Genomic DNA, 23,120 nt, shown 5'->3' with positions numbered 1-23,120 from the left:
AATGTCATGATACTAATAATAATGCACTCCAAATATCTCCATATATCCAGGATTAAAGTAAAATAAATGATACTGGACAGATATAATCTGTCTCTATTAGCTATATAAAGGGAAATAAGAATAGAATTTTTCTTTTGCTTTAAAAGGGGAAAAAATAGTATCCTGATGTCATAACTAGGGGTGGGTGATATGGCACCATATTTCAAGGTATAATATTGTTCACGATATTCAAAATTTGTGGCGATATTATCACGTATGATATGATATGGCACACCCCTCCTACCTATGCAGCAACTTTCCTGCTGAAAAATCAAGCTCAGCATCAGCTTTAGTCTGTAGTTGGCTTTGGATGGTCTGTATTTGTGTGCAATGGATCAGTTCATGTAGTTCATGCTTTATGCTGCCCAGTCTCTATGTTTTCACTTCAGCTCTGCATCCAAACTGAGGGAAGTTTTACTGTAAAAAGTTACAGCAGCAGTAAAACTGTACTCCACACTAATATGTTTAATAGGGGTGTCACGATTCCCAAATCCTTGATTCGATTTTATTTCCGATTTTAGGGTCACGATTCGATTCGATTCTTGATTTTCTTTTTTCTTTTTTTTTTTTTACAGCAGAGAGGTCTATGCCAGTTTTAGATTAGTCTATGGTCAGTCATTGGTTTGATTCATCAAATTTACAATATCTTATTTCAAAAGGTGGGCTTGATATAAGTGATGCAAAGTGATACAAGTGATCTGTAATACACCACATTAGGCACTAATGGTCAAATTTAAATAATTTAATTAAGATATATATGTAATGCCATCTAGTGGCTTTTTTGTAGCAGCAGTGTGCACTATTAAAACAGCAATGTGCAACATAAAATAAATAATAAGATGTACTCAGATGTAATGACAATAAAAGCCCCTTGACTTGACTTGACTAGTGGACCAGTGTGATCAGGCTGGTCAGTGGTCCAGTGTGGTCATGTTGGTTGAAGAGTGTGGTCAAGCTTGGTTGTCTTGTTGTCTGGTTGTCTAGGCTTTGTCAGTTTGGTCATGCTTGTATACCTGCTAAACCATCATACAAGCTTATAAGCATCATACAGCTTGGCCAGGCTGTTTTTCTTCAGCAGGGTTGTTACTGGTGTACTACATAAAACTGGTTGCTACCTAAAAAAAGCTGAATTGACTGTTCAGGAGTATTTTATTCCCAGGTGTTTCATTTGTACTTGGGGCTGCAATGTCTAAATTAGAAGTATTAATTTTCAAGTGGAATACCCAAACAATTCAGAAACAGTTTTTGCAGTACTGTTTTATTACATGTACAATGTTGTTGTGTTATGGACACATTAAATAATAATAATATAATAAAAAAAACCCTTGAATGTAACTCTTACCCTGCGTTCACACTGGAAAGCGACAAAGCGACAGGCGACCATTCATTTCCTATGGCAGGGCGCGATTTGTCGCCGCGACACGCGAGAGGCGACAAGTGACAAAGCGACAGAGGGACAAGCGACACGGAGATGAATTTTTCTCACATTTATGCAAATGAATTATGGCTCGGTGAAGCGACATTCTAACCCGATTGGCTCCTAGCTTTTCTTTGGACCAATCACAAACAAGGCGGTTTGACGTCCTCAAGCTCCTGGTCTCTGAATTTCTAGTTTCTTTCCCGGTTCATTCTGATGAATGGGGTGGACATCAATCTGCGGGAACGGCTGCGTTTCCAGCGCAGGTAAATCACAGAAACGCCCAAGAGTCCAGCAAGTTTGGGAGTTATAGCTGTAGAATAAAGTGGCCAAGCTATTCCTTTTTTGTGCCTTTTTTCTTGTCGGAGGCTGGATCATTAAATAAACGCGGGCGTTGAGCTTGACACGCCCACAAGCGACAAACGCTGGGCGACACAAGCGACTCGTCACGTTCCAGTGTGAACGCAGGGTAATATGTTGAATAATCGTAGGTTGAGCGTTTCTTGTAGAATTAAAGGATTATTTATCCGAAAATCTCTTGCATATCTGAACAGAACCTGTAACTGTAAATAAAAATATTCCTAAACAAGTCGATATCGAATTTATTTGAATAAAATTAAACTGGGACCTTGTAAATTGGAATCTTTGATACTCAGCCCTATCAGCTAGTGCTATTAACCCCCAGACTGGAATAAAGAGAAGCATAAAATGTAAATTTGATGTAACATCCAGCAGGATTTGATAGCGTCAGACGTCAGCTCAGCTGCTGAAGTGTGCCGGATGTGTCTGCTGGTGATTTAATCTGTGCTCTCGTTCCGCGTTTCAAGGTAAATTGGATTGTTCCCTGTAGAGCGTGTTTTGAAGGCCTTGCCCACATCTTTTCATTGAGATTCAAATCACGTCGTGACCAGCGCTCCTCAGTCCGGCTCCTGCTTTCCCCCTGCTGTAAAACGCTTCCAGCTCTTAGCTCCGTGTGCTGCTCTTCACTAAAACTACAGCACACTGTTTATTTATTTACTACTCTCTCTATCATTCTCTCTCTCTCTCTCTCCCTGCCTCCTATCCTCTCTCACTTTCTCTCTCTCCTTCCCTTTCTCTCTCTTTCCTTTTCTCTCTCTCCCACCCTCTCTTTCACTCTTTTACTCTCTCAATCTCTCTCTTTCACTCTCTCTCCCTCCCTGCCTCCCCCCTCTCTCTTTCACTCTCTCTCACTCTCTCTCTCTCCTGCCCTCCCTCTTTCACTCTCTCACTTTCCCTTTCTCTCTCTCCCTTTCTCTTTCACTCTCTCTCCCTCTCTCCCTTTCACTCTCTCTCACTCTCTCAATCTCTCTCTTCCTCCCTCTCTCTCTTTTCTTTCTTTCTTTCTCTCCCTCTCTGTTTTTCACTCTCTCCCACTCTCCTAATCTCTTTCCCTTTTTCTCTCACTCAGTCTCTTTCTTTCACTCTCTCTCCCTCCCTGCCTCCTGCCCTCTCTCTTTATCTCTCTTTCCCTCTTTCACTCTCTCTCATTCTCTTTTTCTCTCTCTCTTTCTCTCTCTCTGAAATAGAGCTGAGAACAGGGGAAGCAGTGCACCTGTTTCTTCACTCAGGCTAATTAGGCAGTCTAGCGGAGGCGTTGTTAGCAGTTAAGTGCTGTTGTTTGTGTGTGTGAGGAATGTGTGTGTGTGTGTGTATATGTGTGTGTGTGTGTGCTTTAGGTGATTTTGTAGAAGGAATAGGCTAAATGTGGGCGAGTGTCAGAGGTCATCTACTGCTGCAGGTTGTGCATCTTAAAATGTTTACTGTGTGTTCGGCCTGTACCTGTACAGTACAGTACATCATCATGCAGTGCAGACTGTACGTGATAAACTGTTTATCCATATCAATATCGTGCTGAAATAATTACCACAGATAGGATTTTGGACCAACAAGGGCCGATCCACTTACTGACCTTAATTTCATTTCACAGCTCAATAAGTAGCTGTTTGACTTACCCTGTGTTCACACTGGAACGCGACGAGTCGCTTGTGTTGCCCAGCGTTTGTCGCTTGTGGGCGTGTCAAGCTCAACGCCCGCGTTTATTTAATGATCCAGCCTCCGACAAGAAAAGAGGCACAAAAAAGGAATAGCTTGGCCACTTTATTCTACAGCTATAACTCCCAAACTCGCTGGACTCTTGGGCGTTTCTGTGATTTAACTGCGCTGGAAACGCAGCCGTTCCCGCAGATTGATGTCCACCCCATTCATCAGAATGAACCGGGAAAGAAACTAGAAATTCAGAGACCAGGAGCTTGAGGACGTCAAACCGCCTTGTTTGTGATTGGTCCAAAGAAAAGCTAGGAGCCAATCGGGTTAGACTGTCGCTTCACCGCGTCATAATTCATTTGCATAAAGTTGAGTAAAATTCATCTCCGTTTCGCTTGTCGCTCTGTCGCTTTGTCGCTTGTCACCTCTCGCGTGTCGCGGCGACAAATCGCGCCCTGCCATAGGAAATGAATGGTCGCCTGTCGCTTTCCAGTGTGAACGCACCGTAAGAAGTTGTTTGTGTGGAGATATTTTAGCATAGAAATGCAGAAGAGCAACACTGTTAGTTGTAAATTGAGTACAACTGGAATGCTGAATTCTGGAGGTAAAACTACATCTACAGTTTAGCCAGTTTAATCTGTTTAATCAGCACCTGCAGAGACTGTCTGTAAAAAGGGGGAGCAGGAGTTCATGATAATGACATTGCAGCAGCTCCGGTCTGTAACTGAGTTAGATAGTGATCTTAAATGTATATATATATTTTAGTCAGAAAAAGCAGAGGGGTGGACAGAGAGGGCTGTCATATCTTTTACCTGTTTAATCAGCACCTGCTGAGACTTCAGGTGAGGGTACCAGAAGTTCAAAAAGCTAAACTTCAGTAGAACCTAAAGACTAAAAGATTTTTCTGGCTTTCCTCCGAGCGTTAGCGCTGTGATGCTGCTCGGTAATGCTGCATCAGCAGCAGCTCGAAAAGAGGCGGTGGCTGACTTCACATGTATCAGAGGAAGCATGTGTTAATCTTCACCCTCCTGGTGTGTTAAATTTAGAAACAAAATTATAAAAAAAATAAATAATAATAATTAATCATGGGTGTGTTTTGGGCGTAATGGGAAATAAACAAATCGGTCTTTTACTTGTCATTTATTTTTTAACAGTATAGTGCTTTTGTGCCCCTTAGCAGAGACTGATACTGACCTGCGTGTTCACACTGTGAAGATACACCAGCAGCTCATTTAAGGGAACAGTAATGATATTTTATTCTTTATTTTGTTTATTGTTGTTGGAAAAGCTGGGTTTGCGCACTGCAGCATGGAGGTGTATGCGCATGCTTGCAGTAACATAGTTAGACCATGTTTTTGTGTGATCCTACAATGTATTGACATTGTTGCTGACCTAGATAGAGAGTTTATTGTGTTTCCATGTGTGTTTTTTACATGTGAGTGATGAGTGATGGGTTTACCAATATTAACCAGTCACGCAATGACCAGTGACCAGTGCATCAATAAAAGCGAGTCCATTCACACAGAGCAGACTGCATCAGACCCAAACTGTTACTGATTTGTGATCTCAACTTGACCGTTCCTCTTCATTGCCCTTTTTTCATTACATTATGGGCTGAGGAAATGGCTACTGCTTTGCTGTATTTGGCAACCGAAAATATTGGTTTACCAAAAAATAGTGAAAAGTGCTCTCAGAGTTTAAACGAATAAGCTAAAAGACTGAATAAATTGCACTGAACAGTGACTAAGTCATGTATAGGGGTGTGCCGAGACACTAACATCACGAGACGAGACGAGACTTAAAAATAAAATTTTAAAGAAAATGTCAAAAATGAAAAAATGAGAGAAATTGGAAATTTGAGTTTTATTTGACAAAATCATAAAACACAAACTTAACAGACTGGTTTCTCTCACACATTGATTCTATAAGAAATAGAAATAAGAATAAAAAAAAAACTTTTAACTTTTCTAGGTCTTTTATAGTGCAAACAATAAGTGCAAACCACAACCAGTCATATTAAGACTATGGTTTGTGTTTTTTCTCCTAAATCTCTTGTAATTTAACTATGCAGAACCATAACCAGTCATATTAAGACTATGCTTGAAGTGAAACAGAGACAGAACATGTTTTTAAATACAGTACAGAGCTAAGGGATTAGTACAGCTGTCTATGAAACGTGTAGGATTTACTTACAGTATTTATATATGGTTTGTATCTTGTTGGTCACTCTGTTACCGTTTATTGTTTCCACTGGAGCCAAAATCCTGAGAATTCCAGTGAACAGCGCCCTGTAGCTCCACCCACATTTCCCTCTGTTTGGCTAACGCACATGGAGAAGGCAGGCCGGTCAGTTCTCTGCATCACGCGCCTTGAGTGCCAAAATAACGTCACAACAAGAAACATGTTCACACTGACAGCTTCTCCTGACCTGCATTCAGCAGAGTGTTATGTAAGAAGGACACTGGATCTACTGAAAGCAGCCCACTGTTCCCCCCCTGCTCCCTGGCAAACAGCACGCAGCCTTTCAGCCGGTCCTGCAGCCGCCGGGCCTCACAGAGCCTCACAGAGCCCAGCGCTGAATGGTGGGGTCAGGTGGTCGAGTCAGTGCTGATTTAGCACAAACTTTTCTCTTCTTCTTTGTTCTGAATCTGAGCCTCTCTCTCTTTGTGTGAGTGTGAGGACATGAATGCCATTTCTTTTCTAGCATTTTCATTTAATTAGTGATGTTGGTGTTTGGGTTCCTCCAGTTCGGGTTCAGTGAGTTTAAGTTTGTTGTTTAGTCAAAAAAATGAACAGAGCCTGAGCAGAGAGTTATTGGAATATATACATCATAAATGGACCGATCAATGCTTTTGGGGCCAATCACTAGGGGTGTCACGATTCTCTAAATCCTCGATTAAATTTTATGTAAGATTTTAGGGTCACGATTCGATTCGATTCTCAATTTTTTTTTTTTTTACAGCAGAGAGGCCTATGCCGGTTTTAGATTAGTCTATGGTCAGTCATTGGTTTGATGAATATCTTATTTCAAAAGGTGGGCTTGATATAACTGATGCAAAGTGATACAAGTGATCTGTAATACACCACATTAGGCACTAATGGTCAAATACAGGCCCACGCCTGTGTTCTGGAGTCTTCTTTCTGTTTAAACTAATCTAAAACTGGCATAGGCCTCTCTGCTGTAAAAAAAAAAGAAAATCGAGAATCGAATCGAATCGTGACCCTAAAATCAGAAATAAAATCGAATCGAGGATTTAGAGAATCGTGACACCTCTAGTCAGGATACAGCAAAAGTTTGACACAGAAGGCATTCTCTCTCTGGGTGGGTACAGTAGGAGGCGCTCTCTCCCCTCATTACTAATATATAATGTCAGTTAGCACAGCCGTCTGTTAGCTGATGTTTCAGAGCTGGGTCGCTGCGCTTTCCTCCGAGTGTTTTGTGATGCTCCGCAGTGATGCTGCATCAGTGGGAGTTGGAAAAGAGGCGGAGTCTGACTTCACACATGTATCGGAGGAGGCATGTTCTGGCCTCCACCCTCCTGGTGTTTAGAGCAATGCTATTGATGGTGAAGGAGTGAGGAGTGGGGGGGGGGTTAAAATGGGTTAAAATGAGAGAAACTAAATGATTAAGTGTCTGAGCTGAAATATGGAGCATATTTGGTAAAAAAACATAAAAAAATTGTAGGAAAAGATAATAAAAACACATGATCATCTTTCTAATATTTTCCCTTTTTCCCTCTTTCTTTCTTTCTTTCTTTCTTTCTTTCTTTCTTTCTTTCTTTCTTTCTTTCTGCGCAGACTGTGCAGCCTGACACTGAAGAAACTGATCGTTCTGAAAGAACTGGATCGGGATCTGAACTCTGTGGTCATCGCTGTGAAGATCCAGGTATAACAAAGCATCTGTGTGTGTGTGTGAGAGAGAGTGTGTGTGTGTGTGTTTGTGTTCAGTGTGTGTGTGTTTAGTGAATGTGTAAGTGTGTGAGAATATGTGTATGTGAGTGAAAGTGTGTGTGTTTAGTGTGTGTGTGTGTGTTAGTGTGTGGTAGTGTGTATGTGTGTGTATGTGAGAGTGTGTGAGTGTGTGTGTTAGTGTGTGTATATGTGTGTATGTGTGTAAGAGTGTGTGTGTGTGTGTGTGCGTGAGTGTGTGTGTGTGAGAGTGTGTGTAGCTCAGACCCCTTCACTGGAGCACGCTGGTAACTGTGAGCTGTTGCCAGGGCGACAGCCTGTGCAGTGGAACAGTGAAATGAGAGGATAAGATGGGTGGGATCCGGGGGTGACTGGAATGATGCATGCTGGGATTCACTCACAGGTTCGCTTCAGAAAACTGAAAGGCCATTAATGTTAGGGGTGTGCCGTATCATATCGACTTCAAAAAAATCACACGAATTCTTACATCATAAACAAACTTGATATCGTGATGCCATGTATGTGCAATATATTCTTGAAAGCAGGTCTATTGTTTTAAGGAGCAGTAAAGTCACTCTGCTGAAGTACAGAGTTAGTTCTCCAGCACTGAGACTGGAGCAGCATTAGCATTAGTTGCTAACCACGGTAAGCGCTAGCTCTTTTGCGTTCAGAAGTGAGTATTATTAGTCTGTAGCCTGCGCGTTTACTGTGTTGAAACAAGCTACACAGGACGAAATCTGGAAACTTAAGCTTACTGTAAATAAACGGAAGCGGTTTACTCACCCAAATAAATAGTTTCAGGACAGAAATCTGTGTAGATTTTTTTAATAAAGTACAGAGCTAAGGGATTAGTACAGCTGTCTATGAAACAGTCACGTGTAGGATTTACTTACAGTATTTATATATGGTTTGTGTCTTGTTGGTCACTCTGTTACCGTTTATTGTTTCCACTGGAGCCAAAATGCAGCCGGACATACAACTTAAAAGTAGCAGAAGCATCTTCTATACAAATACCTGAATTTTCCTCTTCTGCTGAGAGCTGCTCTCACTGCTCAGCCACCACACTCGCTGCTATCACTACTGTGTTGCCAGATCCCTCTTAAAAAGTCCACACTAAACTGTTTTTTTCCCTGCGACACGTTTTAATCTCGCAAGATCTCGTCACACCCCTAGTTCTAAGCGCTAACTCTTTCACTGTTCAGAGATGAGTTTATTGTTCTGTAGCCTGCTGTTAACCTCGTCTAGCACTGCTGGAGAAGCATTAGCATTAGCTGCTAACTGCAGCACTAGCTCTTTCACCGTTTAGTGTGAGTATATCAGACTGTAGTCTGTGTGCTTACTGTGTTAAAATAAGCTACGTGGGATCAACCACTAGCTGATATCACCCTGTCTTACCAGAACACTCAGGGCTCCTCAGTGAAGCGCTGTCGGGGGCTGGAGAGGCAAGACCTGCTGAAGTAAAAGGGAAACATGGTGACACCCTGGTGAACCTTATAGTCCAGAAAATACAACTTACACATTCAAATGGGATCTTTATATCAACTTATATTAACTGAGGTTAGTCTCATATTGGCAGTGTTATGTCTGCTGGCTTCTGGCACAATCTGTTTATTTAACACTGGGTGTGTCCTCCAGTTACTAATGCTGCTCACCATCAGTGTGTAGTCATTCCATACAGGCTACTTTAGGTAAACTTTCATATAATATATTATGATTGGCTAGCTGCTAACTCTGTGTTGGCTGTGTGCTTTACTCTTTAATGTTCAGAATTTTATATCTAATTTCACATATTTTAAATATTTATTTTAATGAAAATAACGCAGGCTGAATACAAATTGATTTATTCACGTGACCAAAACATCTAATAAATTAACCAACAGTGTAGACATAACAGCTTTATATTTAAGAAACATTGAGGGTGACGCTCATTTACAATGTTGCCGAGCATTTGTTACAGCGAAGGGATTGAACACATTTAATAATAATTTAGAAATAATAAAAAAGCAAAATAGTAAATAATAATACAAAAAAAAACATAATAAAAACAAATTTGACATTTTATAAATGTATAAAATATAAAATAAATAAATAGGTAATAGTAAAAGTAAAGTAAAATGTTAAAAATGATAAGAAATGATTAAATGAATAATAGAACTAGGAACAAAAATGAAAAATGAACAATAAATAAAAATAAATAATAGTATTAATAAGTAATAATAAATAAACTAAAAATAAATAAAATAAAATAATAAAATAATACAAATATAAAAAAATAAGAAACAAGATAAACTAATAAAAAATGTAATTTAAAACAGTCACAGGCTTTCTGATGGTGATTAGAAATTAAAAGTTTAAAATGATTCAGTGATCCCAGCGATTTAAGTGGAATCAACTCAGGTTTTCAGTAATTATTACTTAACATTTTAAAGAAAACCATTTTTCTCAAAATATTAAAGTAAATTCTACTTATAGAAGCTTCCAGTGCAGGAATGCTGAGGAGCGGCGTCTAAACGCACTCAGCCTGTATAAGCTTATTCAGAACCGGCACTCAAATCCTTAAGATCTTAATTAAGGCAGGAGCTCTATGTAAGTCTGTTGGAGGAGCAGATGAGGAGAGTCCTATAGGGTTAAATTATTCTGTAATGCAGCGTAACCTCATGTTCAGCCATCAATAATCTTCTGTCAGATTACTAGTTGAATATGTGACTAGTTTTAGTGTTAGAATTGGTGAACATCAGTTCATTCTTTTAGCTTTTAGCTTGATCCACATGTTTTTAATAGGGTTAAGATGTGTACTTCGGCAAGGCCATTCCAAAAGTCAAAACAATAAGACAAGATAACTAATTTCACTATACATGTACTGAACGCACAGATGGAATTTGGAATGGCCTTCACCTATAACCTGTAGTACAAATACTAATTATTTATCAGATCACTCCTTACATTTTAAAAACAGCCTCGTTACTCCTGTTTAATATCAGCTGGTTTTTATTACGGCTTCTCATCGTTCAATAATAAAACCCCCTATCCAGATATCATATATTACGATATGGAATTTTTAATATCATGATAACGATATATATCACGATATACAACATTTATATAAATAAATTATTAATAAATCAACAAACAAGAAAATGAGGGTATTTAATCAATTAATTTCAGTTCGTTTTAGTTTTTTCTTTTAATTACTGTTTTTATTAGTTTCAGTTAAGGAGAACTTTCACTTTCAGTTTTTGTTATTTTGTTCATTCGTTAACAATAATACTTATGGTGATTATCATACCATAGCTTTATATAAAATAAAAAAAATATTAAAAATCAGATGACTACATCACAGACTATTTCCTGGAGCCTGACCTGAGGAAAGTGATGGGAATTCTCGGGTTGGGTCCGGGCAGAGAAATAAAAGTCAAAAGATCCTGCTATTTAAAAGAATGGAAAATGAATAACAATAATAATGTAGTTCTGCAAACTAGAGTTTGATTATCTGCCCGAGCTCATCTGCGCGTTTAAAGCTCCGCAGGTGGATTAATGGGTTCGCGGCTCGCGGGGACCAACTAAACTAAACTCAAAATGCTAAAAGAAATATAATCTAACGAATTCTAAAAGATCAAAACTAAATATTGAACACTCAAAGCAGCAGCTTAAAGACAGAATATAAAGCTTTACCAGCAGCGCTATGAGACGCAGCACCTATAGAACAGAAGGATCAGCAGCAGCGTGACGGTTCTAGTAAAATAATTAAATTGTAAAAATACACAACAGAGCGCCGTGTACCACATAAAATCAGTCCAAGATCTTCACCAAAAATAGAAAACCATGATAGAAACCCAACCCTAACTCCAGTACATTTTATTTTATAGCCTACTTTATATATTAACATGAATAATTGATGAAATTACTGTAGAAACGATAGAGACGACAGAAGATAAGTAGCACGATAGACACTTTTCTATCCTCCCCACGATATTTATCCTCATATCGCACAGCACTGATTGGATGTAGAGAAATATAAACATATATTATTCCGACTCCCTATTGGCTTATACTGTGATCCATCACACCTGCTTTGTTAATATATCATGTTTTTTCCTCAGGGCTCTAAACGTATACTGAGATCCAACGAGTATGTTCTCCCTCCCAGCGGCCTGATGGAGACGGACCTGGAGCTCACCTTCTCCCTGCAGGTAAAGAGCTTTATAAACTCGATTGAATGCAGAATTCCTGTATTTTTAGTCTTGTCGTGTGTTTGTGCAGTGTTTATCTTATTCAGTGTTTTTTTTTTCCTCCTAAATTGTAAATAAACACTGTTCTCATTCAGACTATGAAGGAACGCATAAAGAATCATGTACTAACTTAAAAGTGTTAAACAAACCAAAATACTCTTATCTGAGCTGTTTATTTGCCATTTCTGAGGGTAATAACTTGTACTTGTACTGTACAACAGAGGAAACTCTTGCTCTTTCTTTCCTGGGTCCTGATCAGAGTCCCCCAGAGATAACCCGCAGAGCAAGTGTAACTGTGTCTGGGCTAGAGTGAAAATGCCCTTAATGAAATCAGGGTACTTTAAAAAAGATCATATACCAGTTTACCATAATGTTGTTTATATGAAAACATCAGCAATGGAAATAATGAGCCCACATTCTTAAATCCCCCTACCTCCTCTCCTCCATCAATACAGAATATTTTATAGGTCATTGGTAAAATCTACCAGAATCAGTATGTTTATGTCTCCATTTTTTTATCTAACACTTGTGGTACTCATAATCTAGTACGTATTAATGATCAAAATGGACGTCAGTTCTACATCATAGAATACAGAACTATAGATTCTTAAATAACAGTTTTTAGTAAACAAACAATATCAGTATAGTAAGAAATTTTAACTCACTTTAAGTTCAAGTTCAAACGTCCTTTATGCTCAGACAGAAAGCAGGTGGCGCTGTCTCACTAAAGCAGTATTTACAGTAATGACATTGCTAATGGCACGGATAGCATGCACAGATGATGGTATGCTGCCAAAATTGGGTCAAATGTTTTAAAAAAGGAACCAAAAGTATAATCCATAACCAAGAAATTAAAATTAATTATTAATATCAATAATTTTATTACTCCTCACTGTATGTTACTTTTATTCTGACTAAGCCTTGTATAAACTTGTTATGTCAGTTGACATAAAGCCTATTTACACTGAGCATTAACTGCATTTAACTACTACTCAACTACTGCTTTACTGTTGTAGTACAAAATATCCTGCAGCACTGGGCGCAGAGTGGTCCAGCGGTCTAAAGCGCTGCCACTGTGTGCGTGAGGTCGCAGGTTTGAACGTGCACAATTGACCCTGCTCCCTCCGGGTGGGTAGATGGCGCTCTCTCCCCACATTACTCCTAGGGTGATGTCTGCAGCACAGGGCGTCTGTGAGCTGATGTATCAGAACCGAGTCACTGCGCTTTCCTCCGATCACGCTGTGATGCTACTCAGTAATGCTACATCAGCAGCAGCTCAAAAAGAAGCGGTGGCTGACTTCACATGTATCAGAGGAAGCATGTGTTAGTCTTCACCCTCCTGGTTTGTTGGGGCATCACTAGTAATAGGGGGGGTCCTAATAAGTTGGGTAATTGGCCGTGTAAATTGGGGAGAAAATGGGAAAAATTAGAAATAAAATGATAAAAAATGTATAAATGTATATATATATATCATGCAGCACATGGTAATGCATGCTGATAATCCCCTTTTACAAAAGTGCAATTATATGATTATATTATTATATTATATTTCACTGTTTTCTCTGATGTTTAATATTGAATATTTCAACTTTATTTCGAGACATTTTCAAAAATATGTTAGCTTAAGATTTTAGACATTAACACAACTGGTTTGACGATCGTCTGCTGGTGTTTTTTGTGGGCTCCAGCCAAAATAGTATCTAGTATCTAGAATCTGTCTTGTGGAAGGGTCTTGTTGAAATGTCCTACTAAAAACTGAGAAATTCTGACATGTAGTTTAAGTGGAACGCAGGTTTAGGGTAATTTAACATAAAAGTATTTAAAAGTAAAGGTTAATGTGTTCAGCTCTGTCCATTTTCAGGTTAGAAGGTGGCTGGAGGCAGTTGGCTGTAATCAGAAGGATCTGGAATGTTTGGAGATTCCCTGCTGCTCTTTCCTAAAGCTTCCCAGAGTTCAGACAGACTAAACAGGATCAAATACTCTGTCTGTGTGTGTGTGTGTGTGTGTGAGAGAGAGAGAGAGATGATTTTTTTGGGAACAGGGAAGCTGAAGTGATGTAACGTCCTGTAAAGTTCTGTTTTCTCTCATCCTTATTCTTCCTCTCTCCTCAGTATCCTCATTTCCTGAAGAGGGATGCTAACCGCTTACAGATTATGCTCCAGAGGAGGAAGCGCTATAAGAACCGGACTATACTGGGCTACAAGACTCTGGCTGTGGGTGTCATCAACATGGCAGAGGTGAGAATAAACCAACATAGACAGTTCTTCCCTTATTTCTCTTATTTCTTCTCTTAGTAAATATTTATTAAATAGGGCTAGACGGTAATTCAGTATTACACTACATTACATTGCATTTAGCAAATGCTTTTATCCAAAGCTACTTACATATAATGATGATGTTAATCAACAATAGAGGACAAATCCAAGGCAAAAACATTTAAGACAGGGCCTAAAGGAGACCAAAGGGTTGAGGAAGAAAGGAGGGGAAACAGAAAAGGAAGTTAGAAGTAGTTATTAGTTAGTTAGAGGTGTTAGGAGAGTAGGTGCTCTTTGAAGAGCTCTGTCTTCGGGAGTTTATTAAAGATAGTGAGAGATGCTCCTGATCTGGTAGTAGAAGGTAGTTAGTTAGAGGTGTTAGGAGAGTAAGTGCTCTTTGAAGAGCTCTGTCTTCAGGAGTTTATTAAAGATAGTGAGAGATGCTCCTGATCTGGTAGTAGAAGGTAGTTAGTTAGAGGTGTTAGGAGAGTAAGTGCTCTTTGAAGAGCTCTGTCTTCAGGAGTTTCTTAAAGATAGTGAGAGATTCTCCTGATCTGGTAGTAGAAGGTAGTTAGTTAGAGGTGTTAGGAGAGTAAGAGTTCTTTGAAGAGCTCTGTCTTCAGGAGTTTATTAAAGATAGTGAGAGATTCTCCTGATCTGGTAGTAGAAGAAAAATTACGATTATATGATTTTAAACACATTTTAAACACACTAGGTTCACATTTAGAATACACAGAGAGCTGCATCAGTTACGGTAACTAAATACCAGTGTTCTAACCTTCTGACGTGAACTAAAGAGATGAATATCATACACATAGCATATCAAACCACAGAATGTACCATATCTAACCAGCACAGTAACATCATTACATCTATTATATAAAAAAAGAATTAATTCAGCTCAGAATAGTAGTTAGCATAGGGGCTTACACACTCCAACCCTACTGCTGAGTTTATCTGTTGTCCAGCATTGTGCTGTCAGGGTGTCATGGTATGTACAGAATGCAAACACGTACAGATACTGATAAAACAATGTTTATTATAAAAAAAACAGAGGTAAATCGTGGTCGATACAGAAAAACAGGTAATTACCATAAACAGGAGTAACGTAGACAAAACCATACCATAACCAAGAAACAGTCCAGAGTTCATACACGAGATATCCAATATCAGAGGTAATCCAAGAGGCAGTAGTGAAAACACAGTCCAGGTAATACACAGGTAATCCAATATCAGAGGTCATACACGAGATAAACTGAGACAAGAGATATAGAAACGCTTTGTAATGAGGAGAACCTACAATACGCGGCGTGGGTGTTTGTGTGGTATGTGTCCACTAGCACTTTTCTTCAACACCATGCCGGATCTCTCTGCTCGCCATGTGGGCGTGTCCGTGATGATTTTGAATTTAAATGAAGGTATACAGAAGAAGGCAATCATAGATTTAAGATTTTAAGATTTTAAATCAGCCTCACTATAATCTATAGTTCTATAATTCCTAAATATTCCGCCATTTTCAGCTTCTCTTCTGTGATTGAAAGAGGCTGGTTCTGTGTGTGTGAGGCTTGTATATGTGTGAAGTCACAGCCTGCTGTTTCCTGATTGGCTGGACGCAGTGCGGCAGCCAGATTCATTGAAATGAAGTTGAGCTCTGCTAAACTTTTTGGTGGTGGCTCTCTCCGTTGAAATGAATAGGATGCGTTGAGGTTTAATTTCGGACAAGAACCGTTATTCTGAGCTCAATTACTAAAGACTCATTCCGTTTTCAAAAATCAGTGATTAATTTAGCTTAAGTATATTTTATTATTACAGAGAAACATATTTCATTAAAAAATCTATTAATTTGAAAATGTTTTACAGTGTAGTTAATTCTTAAAACTTATTTGAGTAGCTTAGAATTTTCTGAAAATAACCTCTGGCATGTGTGTCTTCTATTCATTCTTTGTAATTTTTAGTATTTAAAAGTATTAAAATCCATTTCCTAATACTTGTAGATGACCTGATTGTATGAAGGCTGTTATTGGGACAGTGTGATGTCAGGTTGTGTGTGTGTGTAAGTGTGTGTTTGTACAGCGGTTTATATAGTGGCGTTTCTGTGTCTCTAGGTAATGCAGCACCCAACAGACGGAGGACAGATTCTAGGTCTCCACAGCAACGTTAAGGAAGCCCCTGTTCGAGCAGCAGAGCTGAGTGTGTACTCGCTGTCCAGTCAACCCATTGATCCAGAAGACGGCAGTGGTCAGCCAGGAGCCAAGGCCAAAGCTTCAGGTGAGCTAACTGAAACAGGTAAACCAGCCCGAGCCAGGCTGTGCTGTTCTGATTTACAGAATCTGCTGTAGATAACAGAGAAACTGTGCTGTTGTTTTCAGCTGAAGAGCCTCTAAACCCATACATCACCCACACATACGCTACATTCTATTTGAAAAATTGTCAAATGAATTTGTTCCAAGTAGGAAATTTCAACTGTAATGTCCCCACAAGTCGGATAACCTTCTCAGAAAGTAAGGAAAGCCTTATCAACCCAAAGTTCCAGAGTAACAGCAGTTTTATTATACAGTTTATTATCACTTCTATCTATTAGTGTCTTCTGATTAAATCAGTCATGCACACAGTACTGTCCATCTTCTATCTGTGGACATGTTTCCATACTGTTTGAATGTGCAAATACTGCACAATTTATAAATTAACCTGGGTCAATTATATAAATGATAACCTAGGACATATGGGACAAATGGGACAGTAAATACTTCTCAGACCAGTTGTGGTAAACCTCAAAGGCTTTAGCTGACTGTTTTATTAGAAATGTTTTGAAATAGTGTCAAATTATCTGAATGATTAGCTGAAACACAATACTATAGTGCATTAACACTATAGTAATACTAAAGTACCAGACCAGTGTCACTGCAGGCAACAGTAATCCATTAAATCAGGGATGTCCAAACTTTTTTGTTGGGGGCCAGAAGGAGAAATGTATTTGAAGTCACGGGCCACAGACTCTGTAATAAAACAAATAATGAAATATACCACTTTAAATAATACATTTTCTGCTCTACAACTGTGCACTCTCTCCGCTTTTAGACTCTTTGGCCTGTTTTTCTGCGCTACAACTGTGCACTCTCTCCGCTTTTAGACTCTTTGGCCTGTTTTTCTGCGCTACAACTGTGCACTCTCTCCGCTTTTAGACTCTTTGGCCCGTTTTTTCTAAGCCATTCTAAGCCATATTATGGCAAGAACTAATCAACTAAGTAAAGAAAAAACATACTTTAAGAAAGGAAGATCAGTTATTCTGAAACATTTCACGAAAGTTCTTCAAAGTTTCCTTAAGTTGCAAAGACCATCAAAAACAAGGATCGCCCCAGGAAAGGAACAGCAAGAGTTTCCTCTATTGCACAGGTTATGTTAATCAAAAACCACAAGTTAACAGCTAACTAGATAAGATACACAGTATTTTGGTCTGTCTGCTACTCATAGGTATATTTTTGAGTAACATGAACATTGTTGTTTTATTCTATAAACTACAGACACCATTTCTCCCAAATTCCTAAAAAAATTATTGTCATTTAGAGCATTTATTTGCAGAAAATGAAAAATATTTGCAGAGCTTTTCAAATAATGCAAAGAAAACAACAAGTTCATATTCATAAAGTTTTAAGAGTTCAAAAATAATCAATATTTGGTGGAATAACCCTGGTTTTTAATCACAGTTTTTTTTTCATGCATCTTGTCATCATGTTCTCCTCCACCAGTCTTACACACTGCTTTTGGATAACTTTATGCTGCTTTACTCCTGGTGCAAAAACTCAAGCAGTTCAGTTTGGTGGTTTGATGGTTTGTGATCATCCATCTTCCTCTTGATTATATTCCAGACGTTTTCAATTTGGTAAAATCAAAGAAACTCATCATTTTTAAGAGCTGTATGTATTTGCAGATGACATGCAGTTATCTAAAAGCTTTATAGTATGTTTTTGTTAACTTATTGTATTTATTTCCAGACCGATCTCCAGATATGGATAACTATTCTGAAGATGATGATGATAGTTACTCGTCAGAGCAGGAGGCCAGTGATGACGCAGTTCAGGCCCAGGTTAGAGCTGTTTCTCTGTTCATCACTGCAGTTTTTCACACCTGTAGTTGGTTTCTTTGGTCCGAATCATTTTGATGGGTTTGTTTAGTTGGAGCGTTTCTCCCTCAGTTTGGTTTGGTTTCACACAGGCATAAAAACCTAAACACGCCAAAATGCACACCAATAAACCACGTGAGCAGGCTGTGTTCTCTGATTGGTCAGAGCTGTCTGGAGTGGAAGTAGATATAGATATACGGAAAAAGCGCATATATCTGTGCTTTCACGCTGAACGCTAAAACGCTGCGCTTTCAAACACAGTGTTTGGACGTGCAGCAGCGCAGATGTACACATAGCAAACAGTAGGGGTGTCACGATTCTCTAAATCCTCGATTCGATTTTATTTCTGATTTTAGGGTCACGATTCGATTTGATTCTCGATTTTCTTTTCTTTTTTTTTTTTTTACAGCAGAGAGGCCTATGCCAGTTTTAGATTAGTCTATGGTCAGTCATTGGTTTGATTCATCAGATTTACAATATCTTATTTCAAAAGGTGGGCTTGATATAAGAGATGCAAAGTGATACAAGTGATCTGTAATACACCACATTAGGCACTAATGGTCAAATTTAAATAATTTAATTAAGATATATATGTAATGCCATCTAGTGGCTTTTTTTGGTAGCAGCAGTGTGCACTATTAAAACAGCAATGTGCAACATAACAAAATAAATAATAAAAAAATACAGGAACAGTCATATACAAAATAATAGAACAATTAGAGCCTTAACAAACTGAACTCTATCCTACTATAACAGTTAAACATGAAAAATAAGACTCGGTCCCTGAGAATGAGAAGTTTTTTTCTTTAATAAAGATATATTATTAACTCCTTAAGGTACCAAACTATTAACATATTTGAGGCTAGACAAAACAACTGTTATTTTTATGTTTTAGTATTTAATATTTTAGTCTTTCTTTAAGAAGATGAGAATGTTCACATTCTCTGGAGAAAGAGCTGCTCTTTCAGCAGTCACAATGTCCGCGGTGTCGGCTACAGTGTGCTGCACCATTTGCGTAGGGAGGGATCATCGATTTTTTTCACTTCAAGGCTCGAGACCATGATATAATTTTGATCAATTTTGATAAAGTATCAAAATCGTGACAACCCTAGTAAACAGAGTCACATGGCTGTGAGCAGTGAACGCAGCACAGACCGCGTGTATAAACAGCATGAACACAGCTATTGTTCATAGCTGTGGTAATTAGCGTTATCTGGCTAATATATCAGTTTAAACTGCGCCTTATCAGCAGTTTAGCTTAAATAAATTGACTATATTTAATAGCAGGGTCGGATCAAGACCGGATCACGTTCTCACTACAAGAGAACCGTTCCAGAGTTCGTTTGGGACTGAGATCACCTCCTCTAGCTGGTCTCAGTCCAGAGTTATTTTTAACCGGACCAAATATTCAATTCAATTCAATTCAATTTTATTTATATAGCGCTTTTTACAACAAAGGTTGTCACAAAGCCGCTTTACAGGAAAAACAGGTCCACGCCTCTTATGAGCAGCACCACAGAGATGCCAATTTTATGGTGACACAGTGGCAAGGAAAAACTCCCTTTAAGAGGAAGAAACCTTGGAAGGAACCAAGACTCAGTCCGAGGAACCCATCCTACTCGGGTTGACCCGCTCAGTACAAACAAACAACAAACAAATAACAGAACAAAAACAGTACAGAGAATTAATGTGAACTATGGCTAATATAACAGGTACTAATTTATGAATATAAGAATGTGATGGGCACAAACTATAGAGCTATGGCTAATACAGAAACAGATACTGAGTGTGTTAATGGTAATCAGTGCAGGGTTGCAGAGCCGGAGAACGACACAGCGGGCAGTGGAGAGCCAGGCTGGGAACATCAGGAACAGCATCTCCATACATGTAAAAGAGATAGATAGAGAAAACAGAAAGGAAAGGAAGAGAAAAAAAAAGCAGAAGTTAGAAGGGCTGTGTAATAATTCTGAGTAGAAGGACAGGGCTGATTCCTGAAAGCTGGAACCACAGACGGACGCATCCAGGAAGACCGGCCGGCCAGGCGTCTCAGCACATGTGAGAAAGACAGAGAGAGAGAACAGAGAGGGGAGGGAAGAAAAAGGGGTTAGAATGGTTTTATAAAACTCTGCTGGAGTGGGATGGGCACTGGTAGCAGCAGCTCAGGACATGGGGAGAGAAAGAGAAAGCAGATGATTAGGACAGGGTTTATATTTGCTGGATAAGCTGTAAGAGGAAGAAAATTGTAATGAGACATTACTCAAAAGCTTGAGCAAATAGAAATGTTTTGAGTCTAGATTTAAAGATTGAGAGTGTGTCTGAGTCCCGTATATTAATAGGGAGGTTATTCCAAAGTTGGGGAGCTTTATAAAAGAACGCTCTTCCTCCTGCATAGTTTTTTCTAATACGCGGGACTAATAACAGGCCAGCGTCTTGGGAGCGGAGTGAACGCGGCGGATTGTAAGGAGTAAGGAGTTCCTGTAGATAATGCGGGGCCAGACCATTAAGGGATTTATACGTCAGGAGAAGTATTTTATAATCTATACGAAATCTAACAGGTAGCCAATGTAGGGATGAAAGAATAGGTGTAATGTGATCGAACTTTCTAGCTCTGGTAAGCACTCTTGCGGCTGCATTCTGAACTAGCTGGAGTTTATGGAGTAATTTATGTGGACTTCCAGCCAACAACGCGTTGCAGTAGTCCAGCCTGGAGGTTATGAATGCATGTACCAGCTTCTCAGCATCTTCGAGAGAGAGTATACTGCGGATTTTAGCTATATTTCTTAAATGGAAGAATGCAGTTTTGACTATGCTACATATGTGAGCATCAAACGAAAGAATTGGGTCAAAGATGACCCCAAGGTTTCTCACAGTTTTACCAGGTATAATTAAGTGACCGTCTATGTCTACAGTATTAACATTTATGTTTTTATCAATATTAGGACCTAATAGAAGGACCTCAGTCTTATCAGAATTAAGTAAGAGAAAGTTGTGTGTCATCCAAGTTTTAATCTCTTTAATGCAGTCTGTTATTTGATTTATACAGAGCTCCTCGTTGGGTTTAGCAGATATGTAAAGTTGCGTGTCATCAGCATAGCAGTGAAAGTTAATACCATGCCTACGGATAATTTTACCCAGTGGTAGCATATAAAGTGTAAAGAGTAATGGACCCAGTATTGATCCTTGAGGGATAGTGCTGGTGTGAAAACTCCCTCAATCTCTCAGTCCCACAAATTTACAGAATGAAATGAGTGAAATGAGGAATTGCAGACTAACACACAATCTGTCCCAGGACCTGTACGATGAGGACGATGAAGTTCAGCGGAAGCCGAAGAAATCCAGGAGGAAAATGATCCGGACCACGTCTATGACAAGGGTGTGTAGGAAGAGAATGGGCCACAGAATAGAGCTGTGGGGTGCACCACTTACACAGTTAGCATCGATGCATCAGGTCAGGATTTCTTTTTAATTTGCTTCAGTTCCTGCAGGAATTAGTAACAGTTAGGAACCCAGAACAGCATCTTTGCTCTAGTTTGGTGGCTTGTGTTTAATTCACTGCCTGATGCCTTCTTTCTAGAAGGCTGTGGAAGGTGTTGACTTAATCCTCTGAGGCTAAGCTGAGTATCTGGAACACAGATACTCAGGCAGATCTCAGGCAGAGATCACTGTGTCATCTGGGGCACAGCCAATATACTCTAATATAGGCTAATATGACTCACTTACAACACAGTCACAATTACACACTCTCTAAAAACACACCCTTATCTCATATAAATTTGCTTATTTATATATTGTTTGACAATAATCCTATAATATGCAATATTTCTGTTTATAAATCATTCTGACATTATTGTAATGTAAAAGATTTAGTAATAACTAGTTTTGAATGTTAGAGTTGTTAGTTAAAACTGTACTGAAGTGTTTTCTTTCTCCTCCTCCAGCAACCTAATTTTAAACAGAAGTTTGTTGCCCTTCTGAAGAGATTTAAAGTGTCGGATGAGGTAAGATAATTTAAAACAAGATCATTTTTTAACTGTATTGTGATAATTGTACCCACAGGAGGCTTCATTGTGTGGTCAGTTATTTATTTTGATTTCACTTAGGCCTGTCACGATAACAACATTTTATTTCAACATTTATATTTAACAATATATTGTCGCAGAAATTATTGTGATAAACGATAATATTGTCATTTTAAAGGGGCACTATAGAAAATGCCTTTTTTTTCTGCTTCTAAGTACCCCAAAGGAGCTTCAAGACAGTGTGCTACAGTATTAATATACTAGCATAATTATATTATTACATCATTTTACACTTAAACTAACTTTATATTATTATTATTAAGAACAGACATATTTTAATATCTTAAATAACTAAAACAAATGAAGTACAACCACCCTGGGACTGTTTTCTGAGAAAACTGCCCTAAATATTTAACAGACCTTTATAAAAAAATTACAAGTAACAACAGATAGATTGATGTAACATTTACATTAATTTGCATTAATTTACATTAATTAAAACTCTGGACATAACACAAAGGCACTTGCAGATTTTTTTCTGATCATATATGTATACATATATGTAGTTTGGAAAAAATCCAAAACATACTTGGCCCTGTGTGAAAAAGTGATTGCTATTTTTCGCCTTTGACAAAAATGATCGCGGATAAAAAAAATGATCGTAAGATAAGTTGATAACATACTTTTCGCCAGTGTTGGGCACGTTAATTTAAAAAAGTAATTAGTTATAGTTTCTAGTTACTTCTCCAAAAAAGTAACTGAGTTACTAATGGAGTTACTCCACTATAAAAGTAACTAGTTACCAGTAAAAGTAACTATTGCGTTACTTTTGTGTTACTCGCCTGTAAAAAAAATAACAAAAGAAAATAAATTATTACAGTCAGAGTAATTAGTTAGATTACTCGTTACTGAAAAAAGTAACGGCGTTCGTAACAACGTTTATTTCCACACCGTTACTCCCATCACTGGTTATTGCAGCAGGCCTAATTTCACTACATACGACAACCCCAAAGATCTGGATGCTGTCGGCCAGTTAATCACCTGGACTGGTGAAGTCACGCTGTTGTGATGGATGCAGTGTATGATCTAGCATTGCCTTGCTGGAATATGCAAGGCCTTCCCTGAGAG

General features: G+C 38.6%; 1 protein-coding gene across 2 annotated transcripts in view; it reads left to right on the top strand.

Annotated features, from left to right (window-relative positions):
- si:ch211-126j24.1 (phosphofurin acidic cluster sorting protein 2) overlaps positions 1 to 23,120 on the top strand; it is an 89,184-nt gene that overhangs the window by 23,718 nt on the left and 42,346 nt on the right. For both annotated transcript variants that reach the window (XM_049465678.1, XM_049465677.1), the window contains exons 2-8: positions 7,259 to 7,346; positions 11,470 to 11,559; positions 13,710 to 13,835; positions 15,959 to 16,121; positions 17,846 to 17,937; positions 21,263 to 21,346; positions 21,912 to 21,971. In XM_049465678.1, coding sequence (XP_049321635.1) covers positions 7,259 to 7,346; positions 11,470 to 11,559; positions 13,710 to 13,835; positions 15,959 to 16,121; positions 17,846 to 17,937; positions 21,263 to 21,346; positions 21,912 to 21,971 — 703 coding nt within the window. The remainder of the gene's footprint in view (positions 1 to 7,258; positions 7,347 to 11,469; positions 11,560 to 13,709; positions 13,836 to 15,958; positions 16,122 to 17,845; positions 17,938 to 21,262; positions 21,347 to 21,911; positions 21,972 to 23,120) is intronic.

The sequence above is a fragment of the Astyanax mexicanus genome, chromosome 16 (genome assembly GCF_023375975.1).
Source record: "Astyanax mexicanus isolate ESR-SI-001 chromosome 16, AstMex3_surface, whole genome shotgun sequence".
Taxonomy (NCBI): Eukaryota; Metazoa; Chordata; class Actinopteri; order Characiformes; family Acestrorhamphidae; genus Astyanax; species Astyanax mexicanus.
The sequence above is the reverse complement of the archived record's forward strand: the minus strand, read 5'-3'. Positions and strand labels throughout refer to the sequence as shown.